The 13968-nt window shown below is 45.8% G+C and overlaps 1 protein-coding gene across 1 annotated transcript in view; it reads left to right on the top strand.

The window, feature by feature from the left end:
* Positions 1-437: 437 nt before the first annotated feature.
* Positions 438-13968, top strand: part of celf6 (CUGBP Elav-like family member 6) — a gene marked incomplete at both ends in the record, with an annotated part of 98801 nt that continues 85270 nt past the window's right edge. Inside the window, 2 exons of the mRNA XM_083691153.1 lie at positions 438-582; positions 8705-8811. Of these exons, the coding sequence (XP_083547279.1) occupies positions 438-582; positions 8705-8811 (252 nt within the window). The remainder of the gene's footprint in view (positions 583-8704; positions 8812-13968) is intronic.

Consider the following 13968-nt stretch of genomic DNA (forward strand, 5'->3'; position numbering starts at 1 on the left):
GTCAGAAGCCTACGAGCTGACGTCACTAGGCAGAGTGGCAGCTGACACGGGGAGAAAGAAACAGATTGAGAAAGAGAAGAGGAATGAAAATACCAAAAGCTTTAAAAGGCGAAAGCAAAACAATAGGATAGAGAGAGAGAACGGAGTAGGAGGGTTAGAGAAAAAGGGAATCAGGGAAAAAGGGAAAGAAGAACAAAAAGAGATAAAGAAGGGGGAGTGTGCAGTTGACTTGAGAAAGAGGGAAAGGGAGAGAGAGAGAGAGAGAGAGAGAGAGAGAGAGAGAGAGAGAGAGAGAGAGAGAGAGAGAGCAGCCGCCGGCCCATTGAGGAAAGATGGCTACAGTCACTGCAAACGGAGTGCAGCAAGAGAATGGATTCAGCACCACGAACAGCGCCGGCAGGATGAACGGGCTCACGATCGGTCAGAACACCATCCCAATGAAGGACCACGACGCCATCAAGCTGTTTATCGGACAGATTCCCAGAAACCTGGAGGAAAAAGATCTGAAACCCCTGTTTGAGGAATTCGGGAAGATATACGAACTCACTGTGCTGAAAGACAGGTTTACGGGAATGCATAAAGGTCGGTTCTGGTGTCGTTTCTTTGCTTTTGCACCCTTCAAAAAGAGCGTCATGGTCTGTGTGCTGTTAAAGAGCATAAAAAGTGCCATTTGCTTATTTGTTTGGGGCTGGTGGGAGTTTCCTGCAAAACAGAACGTTGTTGCTGCTTTCTCACGCACACTCAGGCACGCACGCACGCACACACACACACTCACACACACACACACACCGGCACACACATACGCACGCGCGCGCGCGCGCGCGCACACACACACACACACACACACACATACACACACACACACACACACACACACACACACACACACGTGTGAGCGTGGGTGGGTGGGTGGGTGGGTTGCACGCACACGCAGGGTTAATTGTCAGCGTGTCAACCCCACATCCACGTGAATACTACTGCTCAAAATGGCTTTGTGTGTCTGAGTATGTTTACATTGACTATCATGTGCTGTGGATCATCCCGCTAAGGGGGCGGGACAGGCTGTGTAGCGCAATTGAATATGTGTGTGTTACATTTCAGTAGCTTTCTGAGAAGAGAAATACATGCTTCATCCCTTTCTGAACACACAACAGCCTATGGTTAGATTGTCAAAGGAAAAGAAAAGATGCCGGAAAAGAAGGACGGAAATCACCGCCAGGCATTAGCCTAGATGGTAGTGATTAAGACAGCGTGACGATGCTGATGAGGCGTTTTTGAGATGGTTAATGTATACGTTTTGGACGTAATTAAGGGACGAAAATAACTGTTTACATGGCAGGATGTATTGTGGTGTTGCTCTGGAGGCGGGACGCAGGAGGTAGAAGGCAGGCAATCTCATAGCAGAGGGAGAGAAACAGCATGTGTTCTCTCTCTCTATCTCTCTCTCTCTCTCTCTCTCTCTCTCTCTGCTCTCCCACCCGCGTCACCTCATTGTCCAAAATGACCATGCAGGAGCAGCTCTCGGTTTGTAATTAGGCTATCCGACACCCTACTGACTAGTCTATATATTGGATTGATTATTCAGTCAACTAACTAACTGCAATTTGGTTGATTGGTTTGTGTCACTATAAGTGCAGGCAGGCCGAACATACCGCAAAAGTGGTCTTCCATGTGAGATGTGGCCAGCTCTGTGCGAATTGTTTTATGCTCCGTTGAACCACGAATAAAATAAACTCTACTCTGTATATAGGGACTGTTATATCCTGTGCTTAAGCTCCATTCATTTCCATGGCTTTAATAATAATTAAAACAAATTGTTATCATAACTTATGTTGATTTATTAGGCCTACCGAACTGTCAATTCAGCATATTTACCGCAAGTTTTGAACGTGTATGTTCACTTAACATTTGTTTGGTTGGAAGTTATTCTTTTGGCATTGTCGTTTGACAGCCATTGTTTGAAAATATGCTCCCAACACATGAGCAACTATTCTGTAGCTGCAATACCTTATATTTCTTTGAATTTGGGACATTTGAATTCACATTTGTATAATACATTATGATTAAATGTATTACTAATATCATCACAATCATGATTATCAATTGCCATTATTATTATTATTATTATTATTATTATTGTTTATTATTTTGTCACCATTATAAACCAATTCATATCGTGTTACAACACTCAGTGATTAACTGCCAAAATGAAAAGTTGCGTTTGTCACTTTCATCTCTTTCTTTCAGATTCTTACATAACAGCGCGCATTCGTTTAAATTGCTATAGGCCTTACAGTACGTGTTGAATCGGCTTGTGGGACCGCTACCGGCTAAACGTGTTTCGGCCTATACAATACAAACAAATACATTTAGATTAGGAGGCCTTTCTTTCACGGAACATTTATTCCGCCGAGAGGTAGAGAATCTGACATACACATGAACGGTCCCCTGCTCCCAGCTCTCGCGTACGGCTACGGTAGGCGGTGCCCTGAAGGTCTCAGCGCGCCACCTGTTCCGTGAGTTATCAGTCACTGTAGCTGGACCCACACCCCGCTTTTCCTTTTCGAACATGATGATCGATTAAAACAATATTCTCGATGCTTGTGTTCTTTACCCCTGTCCTCGACCATCCCTGAATGTCAACGCTCTGGAGGCTGTTTGCTTCAGGCAGGATAATCCTGTTCCACAGGCAAACTGTTGTCTGCCCATTGAAAGCATCCGCCGAGGCCACGATATAGGCTATGCATTATACCCACGGACTCAAAGTCACATTGAGAGTGCAGTTAATATGATTTAATAAATGCATTTTATGGATGAGTTTTGCTCACAAGCTACTCATCCGTGAATTACTATTCACCCGCCAAAAGATGTAGGCCTTCATGTTCCCAAAGGACAACCAAAGGCTTTGGACAAACAATGTTTGATTATTTAAGCTACAGTACATACTGAAACCTAGACCCTACTGTAGGTACAGTAACCTATTGATTAAATATTTCTCAGTGCGACCTGTGCAATTCAGTATTTTATGAACAATTGGAAATGCATGATAGTGCATAAGAAAAGAGACTTCAAATAAATGCCATAGTAGCATATGTGCAGTGGGCTTCGTTTTTTGTATTATAAGCAACACAGCCCTGCACCTGCTCCTTAGCCTGCTGTTATTCGATTAAGTATGACAACTGTCATTCGTGAATAAAGTATACATTACCTGTAAGGCTTCACATTATATCCTAAACATCTGCGGTAGAGAGAAGCATCTGCAATATTAAAAGCATGCACTGACTAGACAGAGGACGTCGGTGATATTTTAAAGCAACAGGTTGGCTACTCGCTTTTATGTTCAGCAAAATAATATGTTGCATTTCTATGAGCATGTTAAAGTCTATGAGCAGCAGCTCGGAACATAATAGCATAGTCGTTTAAGAAATCGGCTAGAGAAATCTAGGCCTAACAATAGATTTACACTGCAGCCCACACTTTGCGTCAGCGCCGTGATATGCCTTTCTTAGAACAAGTGACTCAGGTGGTTAAGAGGCGCCATCACCTTCTCAGCTTTAAAATAAATTATTCAACTAACAGATGATATGCTACATTATTCATACCAAAGAGTGTTATAACACTGCATTGCACGGTAATTTTGGATTTAAGAAAACATCAATAATTTTGAGATTTTTGCGGTTGATCATGATTTATTCATGAAGATTGTGGCGTATCAACTTGAACAGATGTTGTGTGTCATGAATACTTACTTTGAGATTTTGAATTGATATAGTGCCGTATGTGAATTGCTTTTGAATTCACAGAATAATTCACCCTGGAGTTTAATTTATGTGGAGATTTTTCGAAAGTTTTATGAGGTTGTAAATCTGCAGATTTTGTCATATTTGTCATTTCAATGGTTGTTATTCAGGTGTTGAGGGCAGTATATCACCGCTTGTAGTTGACACGGCAGACTATGGTGATGTGATAGTTTGGTCGCTGTAAGTGACAATGGTGATGCGGTCTATGATGATGTGATAGTATGGTCGTTGTAAGTCACCCTGTGTAGGGGTGGCCCTTCACTAACGACATTCACCATTTTGAATCTATTTATTCAACATTCAAACCGTAATGAGCAAGTGTGTTTGGTGTCTCTGTCATTTGCAAGCCTTCCATATTCATTCGTTTTCCACCATTTCAAACCGTTGCATTTGTGTTCATTGTTTCATCTGTGCTTCTGTGTTCCCATTGGCTGAGCAGAATTGGTGGCTACCTGACACAGCTGTTTCTATTTGGCTGCATGCTATTTTAAAATAGCCATTTTTCAGTCTGTTTGTCAGTGTGTATGTATTTTACCAAGGTGAGCCACAGGTTTTTAGCTGTCAATGTTTTGTATGAATTTACTTGAATTTATTATTCGCGGAGTTTTCATCTTAGGTCTTGTTTTAAGCCTTTTTTAAGTGGTCAGGCACCGGCCAGCTTTCCCACAGACCCCTATGGACAATGTCGGGACTGGACACTAGACGCTGTGTTTGATGAGGATTCTGGGATGTGAGCGGCGCGGCCATTGGCTAGTTCGAGCTATCTGACCCATCGCATCATCAATCACTCCCAGGAAGCGATACATTATCATAATGCTTAGTGTCAGCATGGAAACCGATTAGTTGTTCAGACATGCTGGATGTTGGTGGGGGGCAACTCTTTTGCTTGAGTAGCGTTATCTATCACTCCTTCTCCAGCACAGAGAGGTGACAGTCTGCAGAACCCCTCACAGTCACGACCATAAGATGCTAGAAGAGCCATTTAGGTTCCTCATTCATTTTCTTCTCTCCAGCGAGCCGTTGTAATTGGTTATAAATAGCCTGCCACGACTTGACTTTTATAAAACCCGCAAAAGCAATGAATTGTCAGAAGAAGAAAAGACTAACTCTGACACCATCTTTAAGCCTGCCAAAAGTCTGTAATTGCAAAATGTAAAAATCAAAGAACAGAACAGCAAATCCTCATACGGGGGTCTTTTCATAACTTCGTCTGTGCTGTAATCCACTGACTCTGTCAGGGAAAACGCTGGGTAGAGAGAGACCGGCCTGTTAGTTTAGAGAGCAGCGTGTTGGGGGATGTACTGTAGTTTCATGGTCCTGCTGCCTCTCCCATGCATGAATCACACAGCGGGAGCGCCTTGACAGTGATTGACAGCTACGCTGGCATTGAATGACAGGGGTATGCCAGTCCACAGATGACCTCTCTGATCATTAGAAAGAGAGTGTGTGTGAGTGAGGCAGCAGCAGCCCTGTGGTCTCTGCACAGCCTGGTCTAAACTACAGCCTGGTCTAAACTACAGCCTGGTCTAAACTACTGCACAGCCTGGTCTAAACTACAGCCTGGTCTAAACTACTGCACAGCCTGGTCTAAACCCCTGTGCAGCCTGGTCTAAACTACTGTTCAGCCTGGTCTAAACTACTGCACAGCCTGGTCTAAACTACAGCATGGTCTAAACTACAACCTGTTCTAAACTACTACACAGCCTGGTCTAAACTACTGTACAGCCTGGTCTAAACTACTGTACAGCCTGGTCTAAACTACTGCACAGCCTGGTCTAAACTACAGCTTGGTCTAAAGTACAGCTTGGTCCAAACCAGGCTGTGTAGTTACTGTCTGCTTCTCACTGTCTCACCACCCCATGAAGGAGACATGGACCTAATGTTGACTGGTGTCACTCAGGCTGTGTGTGTGTGTGTGTGTGTGTGTGTGTGTGTGTGTGTGTGTGTGTGTGTGTGCGTGTGCGTGTGTGTGTGCGTGTGTGAGTGCTTGTGCAATATGTGTGTTTTGTTCAGTTGACATTTCTAATTTTGGGATTGTTTTGCGGTCATGCTGAGTCAAGCAGATTCCTGTTTTTTTTTATAATTAGTTTGTAATAGTTTTCTGAAACATTGCTACATCAGACTAAATGTTAAGAAATCTAAGAAGAGCCATTTCCATTTTCTGAATATCCCAATGTTAATGAATTGAAATGCATATGCAAATTCACATGCTCTACAGATTACTCAATTATAGTTACCTGGTGCCCAGTAAGCACAATTTGCTGCCATTTAGAAAAAGCGTAAAACATGAATACGTCTGAAATGCTTTGTTGATTGTAATTTACATTTAGTTAGCAGTCGACGCGCTACAAAGAAAAGGTTGGTTCTTATAATTATGAGCGATACGTGATTTGCCAAGGCAGGCAGATATTTTCCACTTATTGCTTCTTCTAGTTTCCTGGGCTTAAGTTCTCATTCATTGAACTCTTGTTCCTCTTCGAAAAATTATTGTGCAGCAAATTTGCTAAGTATTATTTTCACTCCACCTAACACCCCTCGTTTGCTGAATATGCCAATCCCAGCTTTGAACGCCGCTAAAAATCCTGCTCCAGAATAATTTCCTAACCACAGCAACATTCTCCCCTATTCCGTTCCATCTGGCAGACCTTATACCCTCACTCAATAACTGTGCCCCTTTTTCATGTCTACCAAGTTGACTGCCTGCTCCAGATTGTTGCTTCTATATCATCGTCTCCATGGGCTCAAGGTGTCCCCTGAGCCAGCAATATATTGGACATGGAGGCTTTCATAAAGTCTTCCAATTCCCCATGGCCGAGAGGGACTTACTGGGGCCTACCATAAGCAGCCATGCAGCGGGCCTGAATATTAACAGATATCCACCATGTATGGCAGTAGTCTCCATACTCCCGCTGGCTCCTGTCCTGTCTGCCATGACCGGTAACTCCCTAGATGAAGCAAATCAATTTCAAGTCTTAAACGCAGGCTGATAAAGTGTACCACAGTCACACCGTTTTGGTGCATTGATTTGTTGTACATTTGTAAAGTCATAAATCGGATGATAAGATCTCTCCTAGAAGCACCAAGACATCTCTAAACTGAGGATGACCTGTCAGTCTGACTGACTAACTGACTGACTAGGTGTCTGACTGACTGACTGACTGACTGACTGTCTGTCTGACTGTCTGACTGACTGACTGACTGACTGACTGACTGTCTGACTGACTGACTGTCTGACTGACTGACTGACTGACTGTCTGACTGACTGACTGACTGACTGTCTGACTGACTGACTGACTGACTGACTGACTGACTGACTGACTGACTGACTGACTGTCTGACTGACTGACTGTCTGACTGACTGACTGTCTGACTGTCTGAGTGTGAGAGTAAGTGATAAGAAGGGGGCATAAGAGGGGCAATGGAGCCTCGGTCCTCCCCTATCCCACAAGCCTGTGCTGGGACATGTCCCCTAGGAGGTCTAGGCCCATGTCCTCAGTTTTGTAATGTCACACATGGCGGGGGAGGGGGAGGAGGGGGAGGGGGAGGAGGAGGAGGAGGAGGAGGAGGAGGAGGAGGAGGGGCTGTTTCCCCAGCCGGCATCCCAACTTTTTTTTCTGCTTTTCTTTGTGCCACGCTGTTTCATCAGTGTCGTTTAGGTGATTTTTCCTCTTGAGTAACTGCCTGGTTGAGGAGGTGGATGAAGGTTGTAGTTAAAGGGAGCTCTCTCTTGGCCATGTGCCAGAGTGCAGAAACTCCTGTTTCTGGGGCGATGGGTGCTGCTTGTGTGTGTGTGTGTGTGTGTGTTTGTGTGTGTGAGCGTGTGTGTGTGTGTGTGTGTGTGTGTGTGCGTGTGTGTGTGTGTGTGTGTGTGTGTGTGTGTGTGTGTGCGCGTGCCTCCTCTCCCATGGGGAGCCTTGGCAGCAGGTGTGACATGTTGTAATGGGAAATTATGCTGCACGGTGCAAAAACTCCTCTGAACGGGGTCACCCACTGTCAACTCGACCAAGCGCGTAAACCGAACAACCACTCAGCCTTTAATGAAAGCTGTCACATTTTTGTTAATGCCAGAGTTATTAATGCATATTCATATTGCTTATGTTTTATTCTCTAACTTTCAGAGGAGTCTCCTGAGATGTGAGAGGTCACAGTGTGGGGCTCATCACCATAGGTTTTTAATTATTGTGTCGCTAAAATCAAATGCATGCCTGGGACCGGGAGACGTTTTTCTGCTCTTTGTTCAATAATCTTGAAAATTGATCATTCATCATACAGTAATATGCATATCTTAGAATAATTCTACAGGCGCTCTCTTGCTCTTGAAAAACTGGGGTTGAACGTTGCACAGCACTACACAACACTACACTACACACCACACTACACACAACACTACACTGCATACTACACCCTACACACTACACACAACGTTACATTACACACTACACACTACACACTACACACAGCACTACACTACGCTCTAAACAACACACTACACAACACACTACACAACACACAACACTACACACTACACTACACACTACACACTACACACTACACTACACACAACACTACACTACACTCTAAACAACACACTACACAACACACAACACTACACTGCACACTACACACTACACATTGCACACTACACACAACACAACACTACACACCACACTACACACTACACACCACACTACACACTACACTTCATACTACACACTACATACTACACACTACACACTTCATACTACACACTACACTCTACACAGTTCATACTGCACACAACACACTACACTCTACACACTTCATACTACACACTACACACTACACCACACACTACACACTACACACTACACACTACACTCGTTTGAGTCTAATCCCTGTGTGTCTCTGACTTCCCCTCTCTGCAGGATGTGCCTTTCTAACATACTGTGCTAGAGAGTCAGCACTGAAGGCCCAGAGCGCCCTCCATGAACAGAAGACTCTGCCAGGGGTAAGTGCCCCCAATCTGCCCTCTGTTAGAGGCTAGTACCCCAGGGTCCAGCCCACGCCTGGCATGGGGAATACGCCTGCATCAACTAACCTCACAGTGCACTCTTTAACAATCATATCACACACAATCAGATACACCGACAAGGGCTGGAAGGATGTCATACTTCAGCTAGTATCACCCAGAAATACCCATATATACCCAGATATACCCAGATATACCCAGATATACCCAGATATACCTACATATACCCAGATATAACTACATATACCCATATATATATATCATATATACCTACATATACCCATATATACCTACATATACCCATATATAACATATATACAATATATACCATATATACCCATATATACCCATATATACACCATATATACCCATATATACCCAAATATACCATATATACCTACATATACACCATATATATCCATATGCAGCCATATATTCCCACAATGGCTGTCATTGTTCAGCTAGTACTGTATCACCTAGCAACTGCGTATGGCACTAATCACCTCGCCAGAGATAAGATTTGATAAGAGAGGTGACTGGATAAGAGCCCACCCTGTCCTTCTCTCGTCCTCCCACAAGATGTCTGCCGTCACGCCGCTAATCGCCTCAGGATTTCCACTCTCATTAACATTATCACATATAATCAAACAATAAGTATAAACAACGTTGTTGTTTTTTTTATTACCATGAGTATTACCATCTGGTGTTTTGTTTTTGTTGATTTTTTTATTTTATTTATATCCCTCTTTTTATTTTTTATATTTAATAATAATAATAATAAAAAAAATAATAATAAAAACGTTCTCCTATCTGGAAAAATCTAAATCCACAGTCCAACAGTCTAAGCCTGAACAGTACCTGTTTCATCTTGGTCTATGTGTACACGATGTATAGTGGTGTATGTAGACTGCACCGTCGGGGGAATTAGGAGGTTTGATTGAATACCGTCCCGCGTCCCTGGAGGAGAAGCCTCCCTGCCGATTCTCAAGATCTCCCCTCCCTGGTTAGAGCCTTCATCTGAGCCTCTGGTTAGGCTTCCTAATCCCCAAGGAGAGAGGTGGCAGGCTGGGGGGGCTGGCAGGGAGGGGGGGGGGGTCTCCTCCGTGAGGGGTAAATCAGCTGTTTGCATTGCCTTGGATCTCCTGGGTAATTCACTGAGCGTTACACACACACACACACACACACACACACACACACACACACACACACACACACACACACACACACACACAGTGTCACTGCTCCATAATGAAGTGACTGTCATGACTGTCATGACCGTCATAGCCCCAAACAAAGACCTGTTCTCATTGGTCCTCCTCTGTCTAGAAACGGGTTCATGTGATCTTCTGTGCGGTTCAGGCAAAGCGAGGGATCAGTCCATCGATCGGACACAGACAGACCCCCCCCCCGCCTGCATACGCCCAAGCCCATAAAGAGGCTGGGTGAGACAGCAGCAGCCCCAGCCTCATCAGACCCTCCTCCCCCTGCAGGTATGACGCTAGGGGCTCCTCCGCGGCCGCCATCTTTGATGTTCCTGTCACAGCCGCACTGCCGGAGCGGATAGCTGGCGTAGCACGGTTGGTTCCAGGCCTGATTGCTCAGTCTGGAAGTGTGGCGCTTCAGACTGTCTGGCACCCCCCTAAATGTGAAGGCCCTAAAACGGATCATCAGGCAGGTTTGCAGGCCCTTTGGAAAATAAAAACCAGTCGACCAAAAACCGGAGGCCTGAATTGCACATGAACTGGATGAATGAAGGCTATCATGGTGGTCGGTCGTTGGCGCGCGGTCAGGAGTGAGACAAAAACAGGCAGGCCCGGAGCAAATGCGGTCCAGCTTTTCGCTTTTGAACGCCTTCAGCTTTTGAACGCCTCCCTGGCTCGTCTCGAAGAGAATTGCTCTTTTGAGGGCAGGGGGGGGGAGAACCGATAAGAGTGTTCCAATTCTCTGTCGTTTTTTTTCAAAGCGCCAGGTTTCCATCTTTGTTGTCGGTCTGTTTGAGGAAGGCTTGCTGGAGCTCGGCTGAGAGAGAGAGGGAGAGAAGGAGAGAGAGAGGGGAGGATTGTGTGTATGTGTGTGTGTGTGTGTGTGTGTGTGTGTGTGTGTGTGTGCGCGCGCGCGCGTGAGTGTGTGCAAATGTGAGTCTGTTCACTGCAGGGACCCGACAGGGTTTCTGAATCCTCACTTCTCAACATCTACAGCTCTCATTCTTTCATTGACTAATAATATCCTCTTAGCCAACGTCTCCCACGGCCGGGCACGCTAAGAGGGAAATTCTGCTACGTTGGCTAGTTTTGTGTTTGTTTGCTGAAACGGGCTTTGTTTACATACTTGATGAATGGCAAGCATAGCACATCATCTGCTCTTTATGTCCTGTTCATCTGATCTGTTCTGCCAGTAGTGTGTGTGTGTATGTGCGTGTGTGTGTGTGTGTGTGTGTGTGTGTGTGTGTGTCTGTGTGTGTGTGTGTGTGTGTGTGTGTGTGTGTGTGTGTGTGTGTGTGTGTGTGTGTGTGTGTGTGTGTGTCTGTGTATACAGTAATGTAATCTGAACCTCAACCTCCTCCCCTGGAACACTTATAGGGCGTTGTGTTTACATGCCCATTCAGCATATTCTACAATGTAGGGCAGAATGCTCTTAGGACAGGTGAGGTCGTCCCTATGAATGATTCCTCTCTGGATCTGATTAATTCACCCTCTCTCTCTCTCTCTCTCTCTCTCTCTCTCTCTCTCTCTCTCTCTCTCTCTCTCTCACTCTCTCTCTCTCTCTTTCTCTCTCTCTTTATTAACACGCTTCCAAACATTCCCTCCACTGTTAGTGAAATGGCCCTCTCAACATGGTCCTTTTGGAGCCTGGAAATCTGTAAATGAATCCTTCGTTCACTCCCTTTCAGGCTGCGCCCCACTCTCTCCACTCAGTCCAATTAGCTGGTGGTGTACGGATGTAACAGGCCTGCTAATTGGCGCCCCACGAGCCCAAAAGCCAATTAAAAGTCCTCAGAAAAAGAGACCCAGCTTCTCTTTATCCAGCTTCCTCTTGTGCGCTCACCCCGCCCCCTCCCTCTCTCTCTCCCCCGCCCCCTCCCTCTCCCCCCCCCCCCCCTCCCTCTCTCTCCTCTCTGGCGCACGATCCTCTCCTCCTCTCCTCCTGTCTTTTTGTGTTGCTGATGTGTCTGTTGAGGTGCCACTGCCTCATGCTTGTCATTTCATCATGCGTGGAGGTGTCTGCGGAGAGATCCACATTTCCTGGTTTTCCGACTGAGAGCCCCAGCAGCACCTGACCCCTTTATTAATAACGAGGCAGCCAAGCGCAACCGCTGACTTGAGCCATGAGAGGAGAGAGAGAGAGAGAGAGAGAGAGAGAGAGAGAGAGAGAAAGAGAGAAAAGTTATGAGTTCCGACCCTGAGTTTCAGAACTGTTTCTCCTCTTCAAACTTGGATAGGTAAAGCTTGAAGGCCTTTTGCCTCACTGCTAAATTGATATCATGTTGTTGCTCTACTTTCCCCCCCCCCCCCCCCCCCCTCCTCCAATTTATTATCTATTATATATTTTTTTCGACTTGCAGTGAAAGGCAGAGAAAATTGACTCCGCTGTGTGTCACAACGAAATGGGTCAGAGGGAGATTGTTCAATATCAGCGTTGTGTGTCACTAAGCACCCTGCCATGGACCAGTGCATCCATGTTCGTGACTCTCTCTCTCTCTCTCTCTCTCTCTCTCTCTCTCTCTCTCTCTCTCTCTCTCTCTCTCTCTCGATGTACAGATGCTGCCAGAACAGCCCAGCGCACGTCTTTGTCTCTGTCTTTGTACGTGTCGTAGAAAAAAACACCCAGCAGGAGCCTCCCTCCATCACTCTTTTTTCCATCATCCTTTTTTTTCACTGTTCCCCCTTCGCCTACCCACCCCACCCCACCCCACCACTCACCCACCCACTCACACACACACACACACACACACACACACACACACACACACACACACACACACACACACACACACACACACACACACACACACACACACACTCACACTCACACACTCCTAATCCCCTGCTCTTATTGCTCTCTATCTCTGTGTAAAGACCTGTTAATTGATATATTTAGTGGCGGGGCCTCATTAGAATTCAGGGTAGAGTGGTGTGTGGCGCAGCGTCACAGCGTCTTATCAGAGGGCACACAGACCCCCCCCACCCCCCCACCCACCCCCCCCACCGCCCTCCCCTACCCCCCCTCCCCCCCTCTAACCCTGGACAGCCGCGGCAACGCAGCTTAAACTAATTACTCAAGCCAAACCGAGCCCCCACCATCCTTTCAAAGGACAAATTGTCTTCGGTTGCTGGTCAATTTGTCCTCTGCGCGAGATTTGTCAACCTCCAGCGCCTGCGAGGCGTTGACGTTATGAGAAAGGAGGCCCGGACGTGAGAACTAACTCCTCCATATACGGCGCCTTGCTCGCCACCACACCATCAATTACATCTAGATCCTTTTTTTTCTTCTTTTTTTCTTTTTTTCTTTCTCCTCGCCCGCTTTTTTTGGAAAAAAGACATTAAAAAGAACCTGTTGGTTTTTTTCTTCTTTTCTTACCCCCACTGGGATGAGAACTATTTTCTTCGGCACTCTGCCGAGTACGGCCGGCCATCCCCCCGTATAACGGACTGAACAGAATCATCAACTGGAAGAGAGATGCACTCTGGTGTTGTTTCCCGTTCGGTCGCCTTCGGTCCCCAATACTGTGTAAACAAATAAATAATTTGGTTCCGTCTGATGGGATCAACCTTGTGCAGAATGTTCATCCCGCCACAGCAACCAGGGTAGAGAGCCTTCCTGTCCTTCTTTACAAGCAGCTCCTCAGAGCCAAACATAGCTCATAGTGAAGTTGCCTTTAGCCGGACCATAAAGATGGCAGGCCACAGGCTAAGAAAACATGAAACGGAGGAGCTAGTGTTTTTTAAAGGCTGTAGGGTTGGAGAGCTTGAGTCTACAGAGGAGCGTGAGAGAAACAACAAAGACAGTTGTCCTCCCTGGGAACCATGCGGACCTGAAGGCCGGTTCTTATTGTTAGGAATGAAAGAGCGCGGGATCGGTTATGAATGTACCGGGAAGAAGAAAGGGATGGGACAGAAATGAGCACAGACATAGAGTAGTACACGTACAATACAGGAGTGA

This window comes from Argentina silus (genome assembly GCF_951799395.1).
Source record: "Argentina silus genome assembly, chromosome: 19".
Classification (NCBI taxonomy): domain Eukaryota; kingdom Metazoa; phylum Chordata; class Actinopteri; order Argentiniformes; family Argentinidae; genus Argentina; species Argentina silus.